The 26,130-nt window shown below is 39.8% G+C and overlaps 1 protein-coding gene across 8 annotated transcripts in view; it reads left to right on the top strand.

Moving 5' to 3' along the window:
- Positions 1–26,130, top strand: part of LOC122544104 (CD2-associated protein) — a 240,807-nt gene that overhangs the window by 151,246 nt on the left and 63,431 nt on the right. For 6 of the 8 annotated variants that reach the window (XM_043683151.1, XM_043683183.1, XM_043683171.1 and 3 more), the window contains 6 exons: positions 3,253–3,376; positions 4,726–4,925; positions 10,423–10,483; positions 17,060–17,154; positions 20,599–20,697; positions 22,809–22,865. In XM_043683151.1, the coding sequence (XP_043539086.1) occupies positions 3,253–3,376; positions 4,726–4,925; positions 10,423–10,483; positions 17,060–17,154; positions 20,599–20,697; positions 22,809–22,865 (636 nt within the window). The remainder of the gene's footprint in view (positions 1–3,252; positions 3,377–4,725; positions 4,926–10,422; positions 10,484–17,059; positions 17,155–20,598; positions 20,698–22,808; positions 22,866–26,130) is intronic. The other 2 variants (XM_043683185.1, XM_043683159.1) reach the window with 1 other exon arrangement.

Raw genomic sequence — 26,130 nt, 5'->3', positions numbered from 1 at the left:
CGAATGGCCCACTCCCAGTCCTATGTCACATAATACAAAACCAGTTTATACCCCTGAGAGAGTAAAGCTCCACATCAAGGGGTGGGGGGGGGGGGGGGAATGAAAAAAGAATCCATGGACAACTAAAGAGATAAGGGACAGCATAAAACCAAAAGAAAAAGTTTGCGAAAAACAGCACAGATCCTGCCGAATGGGAAAGATACAAAGACCAGCAACAGGTCACATAGCAGGTTATTAGAGCCACTGAAAAGGATTATGACAAGAAGCTTGCCAGGGACTTCAAAATCAATAAGAAATTGTATAGTTACAAAGAGGGGAAGCTGTTCATCAAGTATAGTATTGGCCCATTAAAGACAAAGTGGGGATACTGTCAATGACTGTGGAGAAATGGAAGATCTGTTAATGATTACTTTGCCTTAGTATTTGCAGTAGAAAAGGATAGCTTGCTAGATAGCCCAAAGAAATTAACAACAGATCAGGGAGTGAGTAAAATTGACTTAAGTAATAATAAACAATAACCTGACGGTTTTCATCCAAGGATGTTAAAGGAAGTAGGGCAGCACACATAGATGCCCGGTTTGACAGTTCCTAGATACAGGCGTCATCCTTCTGGATGGGACGATTGCACACATCACTCCATTCTTTTTTAAGAAGGGCAAAAGAGAAAAAACAGGGAATTATGGACCAGGTAGCCTAACATCTGACATGGGAAACTTGTTGGAGTCTATGATCAAGCATGGTGTAAGTCAATACCTCAAATTTTCAATTAGTCTGGGACAGATAGCATTGGTTTGTGACAGTTATGTCATGCCTGAGAAACCTAATTGAAGTGACTATGGTAATGGATGGGAATGTCTATGAATGTTGTTGAAATGGATTTCCAGAAAACATTTGATAAGGTCCCACATAAGAGGCAGTCAACTAAAGTAGAGCAGAGAGCAAATTACTGACATGGCTGGAAAATTGGTGAGTTTGACAAAGTAAGGATAATGTGTCGATGCTCAAAATGGCAGGATGTAACCAGTGGTGTCCCACAAGGATTTGTGTTCAGGCCTCAATTATTCACATTATTTATTAATGAGTTGGATAATGGCATTGAAAGACATTTTTCCAAATTTGCTGATGACACAAACGTTAGGAGCAATTGTACAGAGGAGATGATAGATTGATATCTCATTATAATGTTATGCTAAGTGAATAAACAAACAGTAACAGATAGATCACCTCACATTTGCTTACACTGAAATCTATATTGGGCCAAAAAAGGATAGATTAGGATATTTTCTAGATGGTGTGAAGTTAAATACTGTGGTGTCCAAAGAGACTTGTGGGTTCAGGTGCATAATCTTTAAAATGCCACAAATGTGTAGAAAATAATCAAGAAAACTAAAGGGGTGTCATCGTGGTTAGCACTGCAGCCTCACAGCACCAGGGACCTGGTTCAATTTCAGCATCAGGCAACTGACAGTGTGGAGTTTGCACATTTTCCCTGTGTCTGAGTGGGTTTCGTCCAGGTACTCTGGTTTCCTCCCACAGTCCAAAAATGTGCAGATTAGGTGGATTGGCCATGCTAAATTACCTGTAGTGTTAGGTGCATTAGTCAGGGGAAATGTAGAGAAGTAAGGGAGTAGGGCTGGGTAGGTTACTCCTCAGAGGATCAGTGTGGACTTGCTGAGCCTAAAGGCCCTTTTCCACACTGTAGGGATTCTAAGTAATTGTAAGTAATGGAATGCTGGCCTTTCGATTGAGGACTGGAATAAAAGTATGCCAAAGTTACGCTGCTGTCAAACAAAACCCTGATTAGAGCCCACTTGGAGTACTGAGAGCAGATCTGGGCACCATGGCTTAGGAAGGAGGGAATACAACATAGGTTTATGAGAAAACCGTTGAAGTCCAGGTATCAAAGTTATAAGGAAAGTAATACAAATCAGTTCTGTTTTCTCTATATTTTAGAAGATTAAGGGGTAATCTGATCAAAGTCTTCACGATAGTAACAAGGTAGATAAAGTTAAACTATTCCCACTGGTTGGGAATTCTAGAACCAAGGAGCTTGTTCAAAACATTTGGGCCAGATAATTCAGGAGAGATGTTTGGAAGCACTTCTGCATCAAAATGTGGTGATGTTGAACCTCTTTCAGAAATAGCAGTGGATACTAGGTCAGTTTTAATTTTAAATTTGAGATACCTTTTACTTAAAACTATATTAGGGAATGTAAGGTGGGCCAAAGATCACCCATAATCTCATTGAATTCCTGTTCCATGTTGCTATATTGTGTAGCAGGCACCTTGGCAGCAACTGGGTCGGCCGGAAACTAAGTTAGAGCATTGGGAGTAAGGTCAGTGGATAAATACTCAGGCAAGATTGAGAGACTTGGGTCAGGTTTGGAAGTAGTCAGATTGTCTCGAGTTTGTGCTGTATCTGGTCAGAAATGTGTCAACTCTGGTGTGGCAGTTTGGAGGATGATGTTGGGTTCAGCTTTGGGTATTGTAGTTAGCTCTCTGGCTCGTTGGTCTAGGCGTATGATTCTCGCTTAGGGTCCTTTACTGTGTCGAGTTGCGAGAGGTCCCAGGTTCAAATCCCGGACGAGCCCACATCAGAGTGTTACAAGGGGACATAAATTTAAGGTGAAGGGTGGAAGGTATAGGGGAGATGTCAGGGGTGGGTTCTTTACCCAGAGAGTGGTGGGGGCATGGAATGCGCTGCCTGTGGGAGTGGTAGAGTCAGAATCATTGGTGACCTTTAAGCGCAATTGGATAGGTACATGGATGGGTGCTTAAGCTAGGACAAATGTTCGGCACAACATCGTGGGCCGAAGGGCCTGTTCTGTGCTGTATTGTTCTATGTTCTATGTTCTATATTAGGTAGTCAGTCAGGCGTTCGGTTTTGTAGTTGCTAGGAGTAAGAGTAGATTTTTCATCCTCTAAGTAACTGTAAAGCTAAAGAGAATCAAAAACCTCTCAGTCTCTGATGTTTTTTGATGATTCCAGATGCACATGAAAGCAATTTCCCAAACAATTTCCGTGGCGCCAAACTTAGCAGGATGACATGGAATTCGTGACATGCAATTCACATCTACTCATTGAAATAGCTGGCCCAGTTATTCAAATGCAGTCAATTGCACCATCTAGTGGCCTAATGCATTAAACCATTGAATTGTGAAATGATCATGTTAACTGTGCCTCCAGACTTTTGTGCTACTTACGTTTGTAGTTCTTCCATTATGAGACTTTAATGGGTTGTATTTCCTACAGGTTGAGGAAGGTTGGTGGAGGGGAATCCTGAATGAGAAAATTGGGTTGTTCCCATCCAATTTTGTGAAGGAGTTGATTGATCAGGCGGAAGATGGAGACTCGAATGAGGTGTTAAGTGAACCAGGTAGTGATTTATTTTCTTACAAACCACCAGCTCAGAAGTAACTGTGAAGCAAATTATTTCATATGTTCAGAATAAATCATAGCATGTAATGTGACTTAAAATACTGAGGCATTGTAATAATTAGGCAGCATAAAGACCTTTTCAATTTAAGATGTTGGGGTGAATTTTCATTTCTATTGCCTGGACATATGTGACCATTGTTCTCTGCCTCTTAGATTTCTATTCTTTTCAATAGTCCAGGTAAAATCAGGTAGATTTTGTTCCCGTTCTACAGTCTCTCTCTCTCTCTCTCTCTCTCTCTCTCTCTCTCTCTCTCCCCCCCCCCCCCCCCCCCCCCCCGGCCATATTTCCCTGGACAGCCTGGGAAACATGAAGAGTGAAATAATTTACTTGTGGCAGAACTAGATGTAGAACGCTTGGGTTTAAGTCCATAGTGTTGGGGGTCATGTCAGGGAAGGGAGAGGTGAAGTGATGAGTGAGTTTAATAATTATCTAGGAGTAGGAGCAGGTTTCAGGATTCATTCCTCCATTATTTGATGTATAAGCTTGAGTGAGTTGGAATCCTCTGCACATCTCTGCATCTAGCTCAGAGTTGAGGACTTTTGCAGAGCATTCTGCATGTCTGTCAGCTACCACAAGGAAATTTCCACAGAATGAGTTCGAGTCATAGAGATATACCACATGGAAATAGACCCTTCGGTCCAACTTGTCCATGCCGTCCAGACATCCAAAATTAATCTTAGTCCCATTTGCCAGCATTTGGCCCATATCCCTCTAAACTCTTCCTATTCATATATGCTTCCAGATGCCTTTTTAAATGTTGTAATTGTACCGGCCTCCACCACTTCCTCTGGTAGTTTTATTCCATCCACGCATCACCTTCATCTGTGTGAAAACATTGCCCCTTAGGTGCCTTTTAAATCTTTCCCCTCTCACCTTAAATCTATCTCTCACATTGCAATTGCACCGGTCTCTTGTTGAAAGTTTTTCCAGTTTTGTACCATAGTTTGGCTGTGGTCAAGGAATGTTATTGGTCTGGTTTCGATACACAGCTTGTATTCTGTGGTATTGTTGTTAAAGGTCACATAAGCAGATGAAGAGGTTTTTTGAGAAGAATTCGAGAGGTGTCTGTATTTGCAAGTATCATCTCTCCTGTTGTGTGAATGGTTCTAAGGTTAAAGAGCCTCTAAAATGGATTCACCAAGAGATGGAAAACTAATGCATCTACATCTGTTTTAAATTGGTTAGCGGACACATTAATTTCTGTTTCTGTTGTACTAAAGGTGGATGGATTATACGAGAAAAATAACTGTTTTATACACTTAAGCACATTTTGTTTGCTCTAACAGATGTGCCAGTCAAGGACTTAATTGGACTAGGACCTACATCACCGACTGAAATCCCAGTGAATGAGAGTCCAGGAGCTGGAACAACTGCCCACCCCAAGAAAATCCGTGGTGTGGGGTTTGGAGACATATTTAAAGAAGGATCTGTAAAACTCAAATCAAGGTTATCCAATTCTGATTTGGAGGATAAAAAATCAGAGAAGGTAGGCTAAGTATTACTGGAGAAATATTGTCCACAATAATTGATTTGTCTGTATTGCTTAAAGTGAGAGATGCTCAGACATCCAAGGACTTAACTGATACTCAAACTAATAGAAAACTATTTCTTTTGGGTGATCTATTAACTAATTTAACTCCTGATGATGAGCTTGTCATTAGATTTGGCAAGACGATAGTCTAGTGGCATAAATGCATGTCAGCTTGGTTTAAAGGTGCACTCTTCATCTCTCTGATTGTATAATGGAACTTTATTTGAGGGTTTAAGTTTGTTATTTTGTAGGAGTATAGTATGGTCAGAAGCGCCCTTCAGAAAGACTAGGTTTGCAATGTCTTTTTTTATAAAATGGGTGACCTTTTGGTGAAAGTTGACATGAGGTGTTAAATACTGAGTTGTAACCAACATTTATTTGTTAATTAACAGTACAGAACAGGTAAATTGATCATCCATCCCAACAATACAATGAAAACCGTGCACCTAAAATCCTGTCCTGCCCTTATAAACGTGTGAATTATGAGCCAAAGTAGGCCATTCAAACCCTGACATCCTTTGATATTCTTCACGAACAAGAATCTATACATTTCAAAAGTTTAAACATATCAATGGTCCTGCTTCCACTCCCTTTAGACACACTTTCAAAGAACGTGTCAAGACCATTTAGGATTTTATAAACCTGAATCAAGTCAACGCTCACTCTTCTTTGAGTGAAAATAGCCCAGCCTGTCCAACCTATACTCTTAAGACAGTCTGCTCATTCCAGGTGTCAGCTTAGTCAAATTAAAGCAAAATACTAAAATCTGAAAATAAAAACGGTATGTGGTGGGTCAACTCAACAGGTCTGGTTGCATCTGTGGACAGAGAGTTGTGAAGAGACAAATTGGACTCAAAATGTTAACTCGGTTGCTCTGTCCACAGATGCTGCCAGATGTAGAGCTTTTCCAGCACTTTCTGCTTGTATATCTATCTAGTAAACCATCTCCAATGCATTCTTCCTTAAATGAGCAGACTGAAACAGTAGTGTTAAACAATTTCCTATATAACTAAAGCATGATATCATTTAATGTTCTTTTCCTCTTACACTAATGGACAACTTCTCAGTAGCTGCCCTAATAATTTGCTGTATGCATCTGCACACTAACATTTTGAGACCTTTGTATTAGAGCACCAACATTGCTCTGCACCTCAGTTCTGTGTTACTCTCCATTTTAATAATACATTGGTGTTTTGAGTCTTCCTGCTGAGTGAGAAGCTTCACATTTTCCTGCATTATACTCCACATGCCAGATACCTGCTCACTCATTTAATCTATCCAAATCCATCTGCATCCTTGTCACATGATCTTCCCAACATGCTTTCCTACCTACATTTGTGTAATTTGCAAATGTCGTCACCATGTCTTGTTTGCCTCATCAAAGTCGATGATTCTTTTAAAAAAAAATGTTAGCACACGAGAGACATGTGTTATGCTACTCATCATATCCTGGTGACCTGAATCGGACCCATTTGTGCATATTCTGTTTCCTGCCAGCCAGCCAATCCTCTATCCAGGTTGGTGTATTAAGTCTAGACCATGAGCTCCAACTGTGCTCTATAATCTTAGATGTAGTACCTCATCAACTGCTTTCTGAAGTTTCAGCACATTCCTTCAAATATTTTACATAGTTGTTCCTGTGTGGAATGAACTTCCAGAGGAAGTGATGGATGCGGGTGCAATTGCAACATTCAAAAGACATTTAGATAAATATATGATAAGAAATGTCTGGAGGCATATGGGCCAAATGCAGGCAGGTGGGACTAGTTTATTTAGGGATTATGGGCAGCATGGACTGTTTGGACTCAAGGGTTCTGTTTCTAGACTGTATGACTCTGATCCTATGATTTCTCTTTCACAATACTCTGCTGTGCCTTTTGATTACCTTGAGTTATTCTGAATAACCAGTTATGATCGCCTCAAAGACCGATTAATTCTGAAACTTTCTCTGTGATTGACGTCAAGCTTAAGGTATTGTTTCTTTGCTGCTTTCTTCACTTCTTGAATAGTGATTCTTATTCCAGGATGATGGAACCTTTCCAGATCTAAAAGAATTTGGGAAAATTAACACCAACTCATCTACTACCTCATTAGCCACACTCTTTCGAGGATCAGCATTCTACTAGCAGCAACTCTCTTGCAATCTTTTCTTGAATTCTAGCTCTTAAGCTCTAATTTATTTTGAGATATTCTCTGCCATTCTTTGTATTTCAACATTTATTTTCTGTGTAAGTGTGTTTTATCTAAAGTTAAATGTTCTCCTTAACTACTTAACATGAATTATTGGCCCGCACCTTGAAATTTTTCTTTCCAGTAAGATTGTCATTTTTCTTATATTCTGAAATATCCCTTTAAATGTCTGCCACTACTTCTCTGCATCTCCTCAAGTAATATCCCAGTTCACTTAAACTAATTCAGTTTTCATGTCCCCTGGTGCTGTTTATTTAAGTTTAAAATAAATGTCTTAAACCCAATCCTCCCCCTTTCAAATTGGATGTAAGATACAATTGTGTTATGTTTGCTGCTCCATAGAGTACCTTTTACTCAGATCAATTTTAATTCTGTCACATTGCACAATGCTAAGTCTCATTAAGTTTAAATCATTCTGTCTGGTTTGAGAATGTGCTGCTCCAAGAAATTATCTTGAAAGAGTCTACACACTCCTCATTCAGGCTACCGTTGCCAATCTGATTTTTTCCAGTTTATACGTAGGTTGAAATCGCCCACAATTTACTACTGTCCCTTCACTGTGAGCACCCAATATTTATTTGTGTATACGTTGCCCTACCTTGTGGTTACTGTTTGAGGCCTGGAGGCCATTCCCCAAGTGATGACTCTTTCTGACTATTACACCTATTCATCCAAACTGATTTTACCTCCTGATCCAAGGTTACGTCCAGATATTTCATTACTGCCATCTTTGAGAAGTGCTACATTTGGCCTTTTGATGGGTTTCTCTTCTCCTTGAATTTTACATGCTCCTTAGTTTTTAGAATCTAGTTTTCCTCATTCTGCAGCCAAATCTCTGTTTCACTTGTTGTCTATATTTTCACTTCGTTATGTGCTGTCAATTCATTTAGTTGGTCCTGAATATTTAGTTAAGACTTTTTTTTTTAAATGATCTTTTTAGCTTTTAATCTTGACTACTGGTATATTCTTGTTTCCTTTTCTTTCTCTGTCCCTGGCTGCCATTCAGGACCTTCATTTTTCACATTAATATTTTGGTTTCCTGCCTTGATTTGATTTACCCATTCTTGAACCTTGCCCCCTTGTTCCCTAGTTACTCAGCTCATAAGAACCCTACACCAGGCATGTTTTAGGTGTTGACTGGCCCTACTTGGGAAAATTAACGACGAAGAATCTACAACATTCAAACACCACATTCAATTCCTTGACATTCCAGTTTCCCCACGACTGGGACTGATGAAGCAGAACATGCTTTTCCAACCTCGTCTTTGAATCAAACATTCATCTCTCTAAACCTATTCACCTTATGCCAATATGCACGTGGCTCAAGTGTTAAATGAGAGATTATTATCTTTTTGAGATACTTTGTTTTTCAGTTATCTCCGAATTTCTCATACTGCACAGCTCTTTCCTAGCTCTGACCATTTCAGTGGCATCAACATGGGCCATGGCTGTTTTGAACTAAGTTCCCAGGTGTTGTCACTCAGCCTCTCTCTCTCTTTCAGTCTAAGTATCCCTCAGATGTACCATGAGCTCTTCAGCTCAGTATTCATGCCAGTGCCTTTCAGAATCTGTGGCCTAAATTCTGAAATTTATCTACCTAACTTTGCCGCCTCTTCTCCATGAAACCTAAGCTTCTGATTACTTGTCCAAATACGTAGTTTTCTGCTTCAGAAAATTAGTTCATGGAATCACTTTGGGATGCTTTACAGTGTACTCGGCACTCTACAAACGCAAATTGATATTCGTCACCCTGCTGTTTGCTTCCAAATTTGCTGCCACGTTTACTTACACTAGAGCAGTGGTTATTCTTCTTAAGTAGTGTGCAAAACTTGGAGACATTTCGGGAGCTTAAATATTGGAAGGAAGTAAATATTTCCTTCTGTTCGTTGCCAGTGTTGGCGTCATATGGAGATGTGCAGGGTTATGTATGACTGCCTCATTATCTATGGTGCTTACATTTCATGAGCCAAATAGGAGGAGGAATGGAAATGCAGCTGGGAGGTCTGCCTGGGGATTTCCCATGATTGCCAAACCCCTATGCTGTCTCTAACCTCTTGTGCAAGTACTCTCAAGAGGAAAGAAACAATATTAATGGGACCACAAATATTTTTTATTTGTTGCCTGTATCCCGTGGCTTTCACCTTTATGGTGATACCCTGCTTGTGCAGAACTGCATGATGATTAGGCTGATAGTCGAGAAATCACTGTCAATGAACCCACCATAGTGACCAGGATTACTGGTGAATAAAGGTAAAATGCTGTGGATGCTGTAAGTCTGAATGTAAAGAGAAAACACTGGAGAGACTCAGCAGACATGGCAGTATCTGTTGAGAGAAACGAGTTAATAGTTCAAAGACTACTCTTTGCAATAAATTTAAGGCTATACTTCCAACAAGTGCTGCCTTTTTGACAAATGGGATATGCACAGTTGCAACAAAGTGGCAAATCAGTCATGATTGTATTGGATGAGGGAGTAGGCTTGAGGGACAAATGATCTATTCCTGTTCCTATTTACTCTGTTCTTGAGTATTAACAGGTCCCAAGTAGCTCCAAGTGTCTTGATTGGTACTGATTGCTGGTAGCACTCTTGAGTCTCTGGCTTCTGGCCCTGAAGTCTCACTACAGGGTTTGAGCACAAAAATCTGCACAGACCATCTTGTGCAGTACTGACAATGTGACATGATCAGAGGTGTCATCTTTTGAATCAAGATCCTAATCAGCAGAGTTATCCCAGGAAACCTGACCGGTATTTATTGTTCAATTACAATCTCAAAAGAAAAGAAGGAATTTGCTGGTCATTGCTGTTCATGACAGTTTGCTGCACATGAATTGGCTGTCCGAGTTCTCACATTGCAACATTGACTGCCCTTCAGAAGTACTTGACTGGCTGAAATGTGCTTGGTCATGTATAGTTGACATGAGCAGTACTATATCTAGGCAAGTCTGTCTTGCCTTATTGGGCAGAAGTTCTCTGTCACTTCATAAGCAGACAGAATTGAATCTGTTCAGTTGCTGACATGACACGTTTAGAAACTGATTAAATGTTGTTCTTACGTGGTGACAGAGGAGGTCAGTCAATCAGTAAATAAAATCAAAATGATTCTATTTGACAAATTCTAAAACAACATTTAGAGTCAGCAAGAATTGCTTCATGTGGTGTATGATCTTTGAGAGACTCTCGGAACACTTGGTAGAATGCAATTATTAGATGCTTTACCTTTATATGTTCACTAATTCCATGCTATTTTATGTACTTTTACAGCAAGTAACTCCAACCAGTAATGCTGAGGCTGTGAAACATGAACCAGAAAATAAACATAAAGGTATATTTCAGAAACCCTAATAGAACAAGTTATTTACAAGTTGTTTCCTTATTTTCAATCCCACTTACTAAGGTTTTGACCTTCCTTATCTCTAATCTTCAATTCCATAATTCCTCTAATCTGGCCTCTTATTGCCTTTCCAGTTTTAATTGGTGGCCAACCTTCAGTTACCTAGGCTTCAAACTCTGGAGTGCTATCCATCCATTTCCACCTCACTTGAATTAAAGTCTCCCTCTGTCATCTGATCTAATTACTCCTTGTTTGCCTCAGGATTGTATTTTTTAATAATAGTCCTGTAAACCATTGTGGGAAGTTCCATTACTTCAGAGGTGCTATAAAAATATTAATTTTATTTCCAACCAGTTTATTTTCACAAGTTAGTTATATTTCATCATCTCTTCCCTTGGTAGCTGGATGGATCACATGTTTGACTAACTCAATAGAAATTACAAAAGGGCGTGGGAACTCAGTATAACTAAACACAGGATATTATTAATGTTAAGAACAAGGATTATTTCTAAATGATGTCAATAATCAAGGATCTTTGAAGATTTTTATGCATTGGCCCAAAAAACTTTAGTTCTGCTTTGAATGTGAATGTTAGCTACCCTCTGGAGGAAGTGACTAGTTTCATAGTAAGTCTCTTGAAACAAGCTTGAGATAAAGAAAATAGATGAAAAGCCACAGTTAATCATAATGATCAAACTGATCAGATCCCAACAGTTGTGCAGTGCAATCAGTAAGGTTGATACATGGCACACCAACATGCAACTTTTCTTCTTCCGCAAGCGGTTTCCAGTTTAAAGCTTTAGATGCACTGAGAGTCTGTCTGAGTTCAAGGATGGAGACCATTCACTTAAAATTATTGACTTGGTCCTGATTTATTCTCTCAAGTATCTCCAATGCTGTTTAATTCTCTCGCTTTGAAGCAGCTTTCAAAACTATTTTAGCCTCACGATATTCTTACCTTCTGAACCTGAAATTTTGGGTTGTTATTATGCTGTATTGTTTTGTTTTTTAAGCTTCAAATTCTGTTAAACTGCTATACTGTCTTTCCTCTGGGGATAGCAATGACAAAATAATGAAATTTCAAATCCAGGATGAGGAAGAGCAACTCTGATCTTAAACCAGTCTTTTCATCTGAAAAAATAAACTACGGTTACAGAGATGTGGGAGAATATAGTAAGGAGAAAGTCACTCGATGAGCAGCAGTAGACATTTTTTTATTTCATCGTGCTCAGCAGAATTTATTCCAGTCAAAAAGGTGGAGTTGCTGAAAAGCGTAACCACATATTGTTAACAGATACAATCAAAGAGAGTATCCAATCAAAAACTAAGGCAAACAATGCAGCAAGAGTAATGATGGGCCAGAGAATTGGGAGTTTCTTTAGGAACCAGCTAAAAAAGACAAAACTAATTGTGAAAGTAAATTAGCAAGAAATATAAAACAAACAACAATGACTTCCATTGGCATGTAAGAGAGTGGCTAAAGTAAGTGTGGAATCCTTGCAGGATACAACTGGGGAATTACCAAAAGCAGAGAGACAATTTAAATCAATATTTTGCACCAATCTTTGTGGGTGGAGGGCACTATAAATATTCCAAAAATAATAGGCAACCAAGGTACTAATTGGAGGAAAGATCTTGCAACAGTCTCTATCGTGAGTGACAAAGTATTTGGCAAACTTAATGGGACTGGAAGCAGATAGGTCCCAGGATCTGATGTCCTGCACCCAAAGATTTTAAAGCAAGTGCCTGCAGAAATAGTGGAGCCATTTGTTGAATTATTTCAAACTCTCTGGATTCTGGGAGGGTTCAAGCTGGTTGGAAAAGTGCTAATGGGGCAACCCTGTTCGAGAGCAGAGGGAAACAGAACAGGAGACTGGAGGTTATTTGTTGTTGTGAAAAAGTTAAGACTTCATTATTCAGGAAGAAATAGCAGGGCAGTTAGCAAAGTTTAATGTAATCAAACAGACTCAGCATATTTTTATGAAGAGGAAATCATGTTTGACTAGTTTGCTAGAGTTCTTTGTGGATGTGACAAACTGAGATGATGAAGGAGAACAAGATGGACCAAATGTGTTTATATTTCTAAAAGGCATTGTTGTTGCACAAGATTGAAGCTCTCAGTATTGGGAACAAAGTATGAGCGTGCATTGAAGATTGATAAACACATAAGACAGAATAAAGATGATTAGGTACTTTTCAGGTTGGAAAGATGTAACTAGTGGAACTTCACAAGGATCACTCCTGAATTCTCAACTATTTACTATCTATATTAATGACTTGGAGCAGAGGCAGAATGTAATGTACAGGGGGGACCGCAAGTTACAAACACAGTCTCCTGCAGTGGTGTAATTTTAAAGATCTTATGTACAAACATATCCTGTGCTTATGAGTGGCTCCTTTGTATTGAGTTTAAATATACTGGAGTTTAAGTGTAAGAAAATATGAGGTCGTGCACTTAGGAAGAATCAAAAGGCAGACATTTACTTAAAATAAAAACACAGTGCAGTTGGATCTGAGTGTTCTTGAGCATGAAACTCAAAGCACACAACTGCTGTCAGTAAGAAGAAGGCAAATTGAAGTTTAGTCTTTTTTGCTAGGGGATTGGTGTTTTTAAGTAGGGATGTCTTGTTACACTACGGTGTGTTAGTGAGGGTGTACTTGGAGTATTGTGTGCAGTTTTCATCCCCATATTTAAGAAAGAATGTGCTGGCATTGGAGGGAGTTCAAGAGGTTCACTGGGCCGATTCCTCAGATGGAGCAGTTGATTTTTTTCAAGAATGGCTAAAATTTATTCATTCGGATGTAGAAGAATGAGGGATGATCTCATTGAAATATAATAGTTTTAGAGAGGGCCTGACAGGATAGATATTGGGATGTTTGTACCAGTGAGTGAATTTTGAACTCTGTTATAAAATAAGTGGACAATAATTTTAACACAGATGTGAAGGAATTTCTTCTCCCAGAGGGTAATGAATGACTAGAATTCTGTACCTCAGAGTTGTGGATGCTAGATCGCTGAAAGTATTTAAAGAGGAGGTAGGTAGATTTTGGAAATATTGAGGAGTTGTGTCATGATCTTCAAAAAAGACGAGTTGGAAAAAAAGAGGATCTGATAAGCCATGATCTGATTGAATGGCAGGGCAGGCATAAGGGTCTGAATAGCCGACTACTATTTTAAAAAAAAAAGTTCCCAATTCTGTCGCCTCAGTGTAAGTAACATTAACAGGCTTTAACTCGGTTACTATAGCTGTGCCTCTCAATGTGCTTACTATGACATGGTACTCTTACATGATAAGTGGTCCTCCTTTATGTCGTATCTTTATCAGATTGGAGCCTTGCCTAAAGGGATGTTTAACGTTTCTTCCCAAAGCTCTGAAACAATTGTTTTTCAGCCAACCCTTCAATTGGGACTCCCCAAGCAGATCCTCCTTGAGATCTGAGGAGCTGCTCAATTGTGACTAAGCTTTTTTAACTCTCTCATTAGCCCCACATTCTGTGGATAATACAGAAGTCTCCAGAGATCCTGATCATGCACCAGGTTTCTGGTTACTGATTAGAGCAGTAATTCCTTGAAGGAATGGAGCATGACTCGAGCCCATGGCACCACATGTGGCCCAATTGTAGGGATGCTGTGGGGAGAGTGAAAATAAGTGGCCAAGAAATAGTGACTGGGGTTCTTTACTTTGGAAACGGGCATTTTTGTGGCTTTCAATATGATTCCAGATTGTGTGCTTTCCTCCCTCATGCTAGATTAGATTCCCTACAGTGTGGAAACCGGCCTTTTGGCCCAACCAGTCCACATCAACCCTCCTAAGAGTAATCCACCCAGACCCATTTCCCTCTGACTAATGAACCTAGCACTATAGGCAATTTAGCATGGCCAATTCACCTTATCTGCATATCTTTGGACTGTGGGAGGAAACTGGAGCACCCAGAGGAAACCCACGCAGACACGGAGAACGTGCAAACTCCACACAGACAGTCGCCTGAGGCTGCAATCGAATCTGGGACCCTGGTGCTGTGAGGCAGCAGTGCTAACCACAGAGCCAACCGCTGCCCCTAGTGATGTGACAGAATTGCTGCGGTATGATGTTCCAGTGAAAGTGGAGCAGCCAGAGGACATTGTCCCCACTGGATCCAGTAGCGTAGGCCGGAAGAACATGTGGCTGTGTAATCACATGTTTGAGAGCAAAGTCAAAAATTAGCAAGCAGAGCTTCAATAGTAGTCCTCTCCAAATTACTCCCAGTACCACATGCAAATGAATACCAAAATAGGACGATGCATCTGATGAATGAGTGGTTGGAAATGTGGTGCAGGATGGAGAATTTCAAACTTGCGGAATACTGGGGCTGGCTCTGGGTCCTGTATAAGTCAAACAGGTATCTGAACGGAGTCAGAAATCAGATCCTTAAGTCGCATTTTGCTTATGCAAATAGGGAACATTTAAACTAACTCAGAGATTTGGGAGCCAGGGGAATGTTGGGGAGTAATGAGAGGGTGCATAAAAAATTGGGAAAAGCAGATAACACCAGAATAGAGAATAATAAGTTGGTAGATGGATTCAGAGTGAGAAAGAAGGTGCTGGAGTCTTAACACCAACTCTAGAAGGGCTGGACTGGTGTTCAATGTGCCTGGTTGAGAGATGTTCAGAGAGAGCCGGAAAGGAAAAGTTGGAGCTGTGCCATTTTTGGTTCAAGAGAACACTGTAGTTCAATGAAAGGTTTGTAAAGATTGGCCCAGCTATTACAGAACTGTCAGTCTAACTTAGTTGAGGAAATTTCAAGAAGCACTTAATCCTATTCCAAATGATGGAAGAATGGGTGGATTCAGGGTCTGAAAATGTGTTGCTGGAAAAGCGCAGCAGGTCAGGCAGCATCCAAGGAGCCGGAGCTTCAGGGCTCATGCCCGAAACATCGATTCTCCTGCTCCTTGGATGCTGCCTGACCTGCGCTTTTCCAGCAACATACTTTCAGCTCTGATCTCCAGCATCTGCAGTCCTCACTTTCTCCTGGATTCAGGGTGTATAATGTACTACCTGGGAATGTGGTGGGAATAGGTTCAATTAAGGCATTCGATAAACATTACGCAATTATTGAGATGGATGCATCTTTGCAGGGTTACAGGAGGAAACATAAGAGATTGGTATGAAGCCAAAATGGTCAGAGAACGGGTACAGACTTGATGCGCCGACTGGCCTCCTTCATAACAGTTCTATGATTCCGGTGCCTCTTCGCTGGGGTGCAAGTTTTTATTTGGATTATTGCTTTTGTGCTGCAGTTCTTTCTCCGAGTTCTAAAGTTTCTTTAAACACTTGCAACTGCTGACTGCCTGGGCCGCCTTTGTGGTAAAAATTATTTTCTGGAAGTCTTTTATCCTGCTTTGAATGATGATACTTTTCTGCTGTTTATCTTGAGGGATTTATGTGATGTTCCTACAGCTGTTCACCGTGTTGCATGTTGCAGAACTAATCTCTGACAGGTTGTGATTGGGGTGGAGTGCTCCCAACCAGCTTCCTTTACCTACTTTCCATTCCTCCTCTTCACTCTCTTCTTTCTGTTCTTTGATCCAGATCGTGACTCTTCTATCCCATGAATAAATAATTTTTTAAAAAAGTTATTGCAGAGGACCTGTTCAGTTCAGAGTGACAATGGAGAAGCCACTAATGAGTCTTAACAAGAGAGAGCAGTAATCATAGAAACAAGATGTTTATTGCCCGATAACAATAGGTACAAGTTATAATGATTTGATTTGTTTGACATCATTGCTAAGACTATTCAGAGCCAGAGATGTCATGTCTGACTACTTGAACCTAAAACTATCTTAATTCTCCACCCAAGTCTGTGTGATATAATGCAATAAATTCTCTGGACTTTAACTCTTTCGGCAACATCACTTTAGTCACCAAGTAGTGATGTCATATTCCAAAAGTGAGCATTGTACAGGATTATAACAAAATCAATCTCTGATATGTTAGGCCTTGTGTATATAATAGAAAACAACATGAAGCAGTCAACCTTAACATTTCTTGACCTGTATTACGTTGTGAAGGAGTGCAGTAACCACATGCTGCCAGTTGGTTTGCTGTGCTTGGTCAGTAACCTGTTCTGCCTTTTGAATGACATTTTTGGTTATATTTAATGTTTTTTCTATAATATAATCCATCATGTTTTCTTTCAAGTGGATTGCCCTGCATATTTAATTGTCTTGTGCAGGGGATTGCAATTTGATAATGAAACCATCCTCAACTATTTAATTTTAACTGATCTGGTTTGGGTGGTACAGCATGGATTTTCAATAATTAAGGGAAAACTGGCTAGGGAGAAGAGTGTGTGGCTGAGAAGTTAGTGCTCCATTTGGAATGTTGCAATTTGGTTGTGATTGTATTTCCATTCTTAAAAAAAGTAAAATGTAGTGGGAAGTGAGACATTTGAAATGTTTTGCATAATATGAATTTCAAAACTTTGTTAATTTTCATGGAGAAATACAATAAATTATCATAATGACTGTGGGGGTGTTCCTTTTCAAGCATAAACAATCTCATCTTAATGCAGTTCATTTCATTTCAGTTAAAGAATTTTGCAAAGCAGTTTTTGCATTTGAAGCAACCAATTCTGATGAACTTAGCTTTAAGGAAGGAGATCACATCCTGCTGACAAGCAAGGTAAGCTTTCCCTAGGTTGGAAAAGTATCAATTTCTAATTTCATAAATTCTTCATCACTTGAGATATCACATTAATGACTTACCCTTAATTTATGGCCCAATACGTTTGCGCTGATTTGGATAAAGTTGCAATCTCAAGGGAAATCACTAACTTGCAAAAAAGAAATTTAAACTCCCAGCAGAACGTAAATAAGATTGCATAAAACTTGAAATTTTGCTCCAATTTTTAGTGTAATGCAAAAGCAAAAAACAGCATTGACTAAGTACAGTTCTAAAGTTTAATGTACTCTAAATTACAGCAATTATCCCCTTTTCAACACAAGAGGAGACTGAAAATCTCCCTGTTGTACTTCACCCTGCCCTTTAAGTAGACGCTGCATTCTTTGAGTGAGTCCAAAATGGTTCCCAGCCCCTATTACCTTTTCCTTGAACTGCTGTCACAACATGAATTATCTTAAGGATCTCTTCCCCCAGCCAAAGTTGAGTCTTCCAACTCCACCTGAGTCTTCACAACCTTGGTTCCTTCAAATGGACCAAGAGTTCTTATCTGCTTTGTGCGGGGAACAAAAGAAACTTAGCCTCTAACCTGCTGCCATTGTTCTTGTGACTGCATTTTTGCCACTGATCTTGTCTGAGCTTCAGTGATACTTAGGAAAATCTACAACATGATCTAACAATAGGCCCTCTATACATATAGAAATATTAATGAGACCATAAGACCATGAGAAATATAGGAACAGGAATAGGCCATTCAGCCCTTCAAGCCTGTGCCACCATTCAATAAGTTCATGGCTGGTCACCACTCCACATTTTCCTCTGTTTTCCCCATAACTCCTGATTTCCTTGACTGATCAGGAATCTATCCATCTCAGCCTTAAATATACAAAGCACTCTGCCCCCACATATCTTGTGGCAAGAAGTTCTCAAAGCACTCGGAAGAAATTCCTCCTCAATCCAGCCTTCAATTCAAGGTTTGTGTAACGTTTTGTCACTCGGGTGCTAGTTGTTGTAGTTGAGGGTATGTTTGCTGAGCTGGGAAGTTGATTTGCAGATGTTTTGTCCCCTCTCTAGGTGACATCCTCAGTGCTTTGGAACCTCCTGTGAAGCGCTGCTGTACTGTGTCTTCTGGAATTTATCTGGTTCCATTCCTGTTGCTTCAGGTTGTTTGTTATAATGGCTGGTATATTGGGTGAGGTCTACGTGCTTGTTGATGGAGTCCATGGATGACAACATCAAGAACATAAACACAGACAAGGACAAAGCAATTGTCTCATTTGATGTAACGGCACTGTTCATTTCAATTGACAAAGCCCTAGCCAGGGAGACAATAGCCAACCTCCCATACAGGCAGAACAGACAACATGATGGGAACCGATCAACAAGGACTGCATACTCAAACTGCTAGACCTGTGCATGACGACACACTTCACATTCAACAACCAAATATACGAACAAATCAATGGAACACATACGGGCTCATCCATCTCTGGGCTCATAGCAAAAGCAGTGATGCAAAGACTGGAACAAACAGCCCTACCACAAACCTGACCCAAACTCTGGATTAGATAAGTAGACGACACTTTTGTAATTATGAAGAGAACAGAAATCAAGAACACATGCTGGAGTATCAACGCCATGCTCACAAGGATCAGATTTATATGAGGAGGAAACCAACAATCAACTCCCACTCCTGGGGGTGATGGTAGAAAGAACAAAAAAAACAGTGGAAGCACCACAAAAGTGTACAGAAAAGCCGCACACACTGACCAGGTCCTGAACTACAACAACAACAACCACCCTAACACACACAAGAGAAGCTGCATTAGGGTTGTGTTCAAAAGGACTACAACACACTGCAGCACTCCTGACCTACAAAGGGGAGAAGAATACCTCTCCAGAGTATTCTCCAAGAACGGATATCCCCGCAACATCATCCACAGATGTCTAACAGACAACGCGAAGAGGACATACCACAACCTAACTCACTAGTCGTGCTACCTTAAGTTTAAAGAAAAAGTCTCTGAACTGACCGCCAGACTTCTCCAACCACTGGGATTTGTGACAGCCCATAAACCGACAGACCGGTATGCTCCGACAACAACTCACCAGGACAAAAGATCCGATACCCATCATGTGCAAGACAAACGTAATTCACAAAATTCCATGCAAAGACTGCATGAAACACTACATAGGACAAACTAGCAATCCTCATCCACTAACACCAACTAGCCACTAAATGCCACGACCAGCTGTCCCTAGTAGCCATACACACAGCTGACAAGGACTACAAATTTGACGAGAATAACTCAACGAGCATTGGACAAGCCAAACAGAAGATAGTCAGAGAATTTCTAGAAGCATGGTACTCCACGGACTCCATCAGCAAGCACATAGACCTGGCCCAATATACCAGGCACTACAATGAAGAACCGGAACTGGGTAACTGGAAGCAGCAGGAACAGAACCAAACTCATTCCAGAAGAGGCAGTACAGCAGCACTTCACAGGAGGCTCCAAAGCACTGAATACATCACCTAGACAGGGGACAAAATGACTGTAAATCAATTTCCCAGCTCGGCAAACATACCCACAACTATGACAGACTTAAATTGGCACCCTTTAATTCTGAGACTATGCCCTCTGATCCTCAACTCTCCATGAGGGGAAACATCCTCTCAGCATTTACCCTGTCAAGCCCTTTAAGAATCCTGTATGTTTCAATACGATTTGCCCTCATTCTTCTAAACTCCCAACCCATTTAGCCTTTGCACACCATACCAGGGTGAATATGCTGAGACTGCCTCCATGAAATAATATGTTTGCTTATGTAAGAAGGTCAAAACTGTCTCCGTGTTCCAGATTTGGTTTCGCCAGCACCTTGTACAGATGCAGGAAGACTTTTTTACTCTCACACTCCCTAGTTATTCTCTCAACTCACAACTCCATTCTCCTTTGTTACATTTACATCTAATTAATTTAATTACAATTATAAAACCTGACAATAGTAATGTCTCCTTGGAACTTGGAACCGAGTAATCTCTCCCTCATCAATATACGTGTTGGAGTTATTTTTGACAGTAATGAATATCTTGCACCTTCCACGTAAAGCAGTCTGGGCCCCTCTTCACCTTCTATACTGATTGTCAACTAATCATTTCCATAAAAATAATTCATATTTGAAGTCTGTATTTCTAACTTTTTATGGAGGGTGTCAGTTTGGCTTCTATGATAAATAATCTGTCGAAAATAAAACTTTTTTAAAAAATTAACATATAAGCCTGGTGTGTTCTTGAAAATAGGCATTCAAAGCCTTTTCAAAATTGCTTTTAGATTTAGTTTCTGTAAACTGATCTCAACAATTGATTAGTACCTGGTAACTGTACCTTGTTTTTTTGTCAAATTCCTTTTGCACATTAAAGGTTGTCCAATTTGCATTCCTTTCCAGGATACAGGGGATAAGGGATGGTGGAGAGGAGAACTAAATGGCAAGCAAGGGGTCTTCCCAGACAATTTTGTGGTTGTAATTGCAGAAACTGAAAGAGAGGTAGGTACATTGATGAGAGAGGTTCAGGCAGAGCTTTCTGTCCTGTCATTGCTGTATAGCATTGGGCTTTTTTGTCATTACATTTCCTGGTATATTTCAAATCATTTAACTGCCTTGACATATCTGTACAAAATGAATAAATCCATTTTTCAATCCTAGTGACATTCTGAACTGTTGTTCATTAGAGCTCCAGAGCAAATGACAGAGACCTTTCCCATATAGTGTCTATTTTTTTAATGATGAGAACAACAGGAAGAATTGTGAACCGGAGTTGTAATGTAAAAGACTAACAGTAAACGGTGTTGAGAACTTGGAGCTATATTAAGTCAGGAGAATATAAATGAAGGGAACTTAACAGTATTATATAAGGGAGTGATTGAAGCAGAGTGGGGAAAGTAGAAGGGTTAGGTAGACAGGAACACAGGTTAGATACGACATAGTTCTCCTGTTTAATGTTTGTTGTACGTGCTAGGTTTCTCTGGATTGTGCTGAAACAGGCATTTTCTTTTGAATCCGGAGCTTTAAATTTGAAAACGGAAATAAATATGATTTGTTGTTATTCAGGCAAGTGTTTAGCAAACATGGTTACATGAAGGTTTGGAGTAAATGGTGGAACAAAGATACTGGAGGAAAAATAGTGTAAACGCAAAGTTATAATTTGTATATGCTTTAATATTTTAGAGTTTGCATTTTATGGGTTTAATGATTAACTTGTCATACTTTCGGGAGCTGTGAATTTTGTGAAGCCAGTATGAAGGGAAGAGTCCATGAGGTTAACATTGGAAGAGTTTTAGGAACGGAGAGAATCGATATTAAGGAACATTAGCTTCTTTCTGTTTCCCAGGATCAGGTTTTTTTTGTCCTGGGAGAAAAACCCATAGCTAAAAATACTTTGTTTTTCCATTTGCAGATGTCCTGTTGGAAATTAGATGTATGAAACAGTTTCTCCTGAAGAGAAGTGAAAAGTTAGAACTGTTCAGAAATAGATTCTTTGTATAAGGATTTAAGTTGGAGAAAGTGGGGATTGCAGATGCTGGAGATCAGAGTCGAAGATGTGGTACTGGAAAAGCACATACGGACAGGCAGCATCCAAGGAGCAGGAGAATCGATGTTTCGAGCATAATCTCTTCAGTGTCAGGATTTAGCTTAGAAAGTTCCAAACCAGAAGTATTGCGTTAGAATTCTGAAGGAGTTACTTGGGTATTAAAAAGGTCTCAGCTTAGTTGTGCGATTCATCAAGGTGTAGAGGCTGTCAAACTCTCAGGGCCAGGAATTGAAAAATACAGTTATGTATGTTAGATTAGATTAGATTAATTACAGAGTGGAAACAGGCCCTTCGGCCCAACAAGTCCACACCGCCCCGCCGAAGCGCAACCCACCCATACCTCTATATTTACCCCTTATCTAACACTACAGGCAATTTAGCATGGCCAATTCACCTGGTCTGCACATCTTTGGACTGTGGCAGGAAACCGGAGCACCTGGAGGAAACCCACACAGACATGGGGAGAACGTGCAAACTCCACACAGTCAGTCGCCTGATAGAGAAAACTCTTTCTGGCACAGAGTAGAAAGGATCATATATTTTGCCTTGTATTTGAAAATCTTAGAATTTGTGACCTATGCCAATGGTTTGGTTTATCCTGGTATATCGTCATCCCTTTGCATATTAAACTTCTAATTAATTGTTAAAACCAAATCTGCAGCATTGTGCGCTTATGTGGGTGAAAGACCACCATGTTAAATAGAAAACAAAGCTAAGTATAATTTATCAAGGCCAGATTTCAGTTTGGGATCTGACTTTTGTCCAATCATGATCACTACAATAATTGCTTACAATAATTTTCTGGCCATTTTGTATGTCACAATAGTCACTTCTTTGATCCCAAAGAAAATAAATCATCATTTATTTTAGGTGTTTTACATTTGCTATGAAAGTTAAATAAACAAAACTAACTTCTGACTTCTACAAAGATAGCTGTAGATTGATAATGTTACTGTTCTTTTTCTTCTCTTGTTCTTTCTGGAAAAAGAATTATGACACCAATTTCTTGCACAGTATCATTTCACAACTAATACTGTAATAAAAACTCAAGTCTCTTTTTATACAGGTTATTACTGTTCCCAAACCTTCAGCAAAATTACCTTCAAAATCAGAGCTTGATGATGTAAGTTACCTGAGGGGACAAACAAATGATCTATTGTAGGATGTTCCTATATGACTTTAATAAATTGGCCTGTAGTATAGTACCCGTGGGTGTTTCAAATGAGCTGCATGTAGTTGCACATAAACATGTTAAAAAGACACAGCAACTTTATTCTAAAATGAATAATCATTTGTAAGTGTTTTGTATCCTGATCTCAGGGGAAAATATAGTGTGCAGAAGTTGGGGGGGGGGTGTTTGGAGTTATTTGATTTTCCTTCCTCCAAAACAAAGGAAAGAAGATCTATACTGAATTTTATTGTAATAGTGAGTAACTTGTGTGGAGGAGTTGAGTATTATCTGGTGGTTTTTTCAATGATAATGAAAAATTGCACACCGTTCTTGAATGCGTGCAGAGATATAATGATTTTAAATCATTCTGATCATTGTGTTCCCTAATTGTTTTCATTGGAATACTTGGGTGACTTTGTCTCAGCGTGTAGCTCCTTTTTATATTTTTGCAATTAAACAACACGAATACGTATATCGTAGTTTTAATGCGGCTGGCGTGTGCGAACCTTGTCAGCCATGCAGCTTAATAGGAATATTGGTTCTGACCCACACAATTGTAAAGTGAAGAGAAACAAAGTGAAAAATATAAATAAAATACATTATATCAAATGGTTTTTAAAAAAAAAGTTATTCAATGTTTATGATTGTAAATTTCGAGGCAAAAGATCCTTCTGTTAGCAAAGTGATATTTGAATGCTCAATGAACATTTTTGGCTAAGGATAAAGAAAAACTTATCTAAACAAAATATGGCACACTCTCTCACTCCTGGTCTTTCTAAAGTTTCTCTTTGTTACTACAAGATTGAACCACTTGCATCATCAGAAATAAGTATCTACCACTAGTTACTTATCCAGTTAGAAAGATGTGTCAGGGTGTTTATTTTCCATCATAGACACGATAGTATTTTAAATACTAAAGGCTTGCAATTTGTTTGGAGTTAGATATTCTGTTACTCAGAAGCAGGCTGTGATTAACTTCAGTGTTGATGCGAGTAGCAGGAAAGGAAGTTCAGAGTTGTAATGGATAAATTTAGTCATTAACAACTGTAAAATGAGTGAATGTGTTTTCACCAGTGTGACTTACACGAATGCATAACTTTGAGAATGTACTCTTGTTATTTGGGCAAATGTAGCCTTTTCTTGCACAGAAATGGCCCACAAAGAGCAAAGGATTTACTGATTGTATCATCCATTATATTTGGGGAAACTGACACCAACTGGTTTTGTGGTTCTTCTCCATCTGAGCCTGCTTTTATAATCTCAGTCTTTTGGCTCTGTATCTTCATTATGCACCAACATTCGCATCAGTAGCAGAAAATAGATTAATAGTAAGTTTTTTTTTATTACCTCCCAGGTTTTTCATTCTTTTCTTTTCCTCCAGAAATAGACCTCAGTTATTTATAATTTGTGACACTAATAACTCATATTTTTGCCATGATTGGGATACACTTGAACAAGTGGATACAGTTTAAGAATACTACAACTCTTTTTTTGTTTCGAAACAGATGAGAATCTTTTCCCCCCACTGTGTGTCATTAATAGATGGAATTCTATTCTCCAGAAATCAGAGGTGACTGAATTTCTTTAAGCTTGAGATGGGGTTCCTGGGGTTTGTGGTGATGTCATTTCCTGTTCATTTTCTGAGGGGTTGATAGATGGTATCTAGACCTATGTGTTTGTTTATGGCGTTGTGCCAGGCCTCTAGGAATTCTCTGGCATGTCTTTGCTTAGCCTGTCCCAGGGCATGTCTTTGCTTAGCCTGTCCCAGGATAGATGTGTTGTCCCAGTCGAAATGGTGGTTTTTCCATCCGTGTGTAGGGCTACGAGGGAGAGGAGGTAGTGTCTTTTTTGTGGAACCCCCTTTCCAGGAACCCCATCCAGGACAAACATAGAAATAGAAAGCAGGAGACAACAGCTTCACTTCACTTGGAGGTCGCCACTGATGATGTTACCTTGCCAGGTAATGAAACGTCTGGATATCAAACCTACAGCTCAGCGAACAATCCTACACCCTAAACCTCAACCTGAGCTACAAACCTTGCAAAAACCTATGGGCGCAACATGCTACAACTTGCCCGAAGATGGGAAAGGAATGCCAACCGAGAGAGTTCCACCCGCGAACAACTGTACTTCCTGCATGAATGTTTGAGAAAACAGGTACTGCCAAAATGTCTCCAATACAAACCACCGATTTAAAAACACCTCAAGCCAGAAGTTTAACAGAATGAAATGGCCGCAGAATGCTCTGAGAACTAATCAATGACGCCCACCACAGACTCCGAAAATACAATGGGGAAATTGCGCGCCAAAAACAGTTATTCAAACAAGCAACAAATCAAGAATGGACAGACGTGGTAGAACAAGCCATAAACACCAAACAACAACAAACACAGATAAAGAAAAATTGGGACCTGAAGAAAAACTTGACAAACTCACAAACAAAGACAAAACCGATAACACAGGGGCATGGAGAAAGAACTTATCAGACACAGAAAAAGCGGTACTAGTAAAAGGAGTATTTACTAGTAAAAGGACTAATTACCGGGGCGCTGACAAGAAGGATTTCCTAGCGGCATTGGAAACCACATTGAAGGACAACAAACTCTGGGAAGAAACACAACAAAAGATCAGACAAATGGTTGCACCTACTCTGAGCCGAAAGAGGGAAGAAAACAAACTGAACACACAAGAAAAGAAAGCCCTAGAAAACCTCAAAAAAAGACAAAAACACTGTTATATTACCTGCAGACAAAGGTCGGCTCACCGTCATCCTGAACAGAAGGGACTACCTCGAGAAAGCCAATGCACTACTCGCAGACACCAACACCTACCAACAGGTGGTGCTAGACCCAACCCCACAACTAGGAAACAAAATTACATATCTCCTAAAGAAATTACACAGTTCCGGACAATTAAACAAGACAGAATTCAAGAAAATGCAACCAGATGGGACCAACACCCCACGATTCTACGGACTATCAAAGATCCATAAACCAGGAGCCCCCCTCAGACCCATAGTCTCACTACCCGGAACACCAACTTACAGACTGGCCAAAGAACTACATGCAAGACTGAAATACCTAGTAGAAGAGTCACAGCACTCCATCCACTCCACCCAGGAATTCCTAAAAATCATCAAAAACACCAAAATAGAGGAAGACGAAACAATGATCTCATTCGACGTAACAGTACTGTTCACCTCCATCAACATCGACCT

Source organism: Chiloscyllium plagiosum, chromosome 3 (assembly GCF_004010195.1).
Source record: "Chiloscyllium plagiosum isolate BGI_BamShark_2017 chromosome 3, ASM401019v2, whole genome shotgun sequence".
NCBI classification, from domain to species: Eukaryota; Metazoa; Chordata; class Chondrichthyes; order Orectolobiformes; family Hemiscylliidae; genus Chiloscyllium; species Chiloscyllium plagiosum.
The sequence above is the reverse complement of the archived record's forward strand: the minus strand, read 5'-3'. Positions and strand labels throughout refer to the sequence as shown.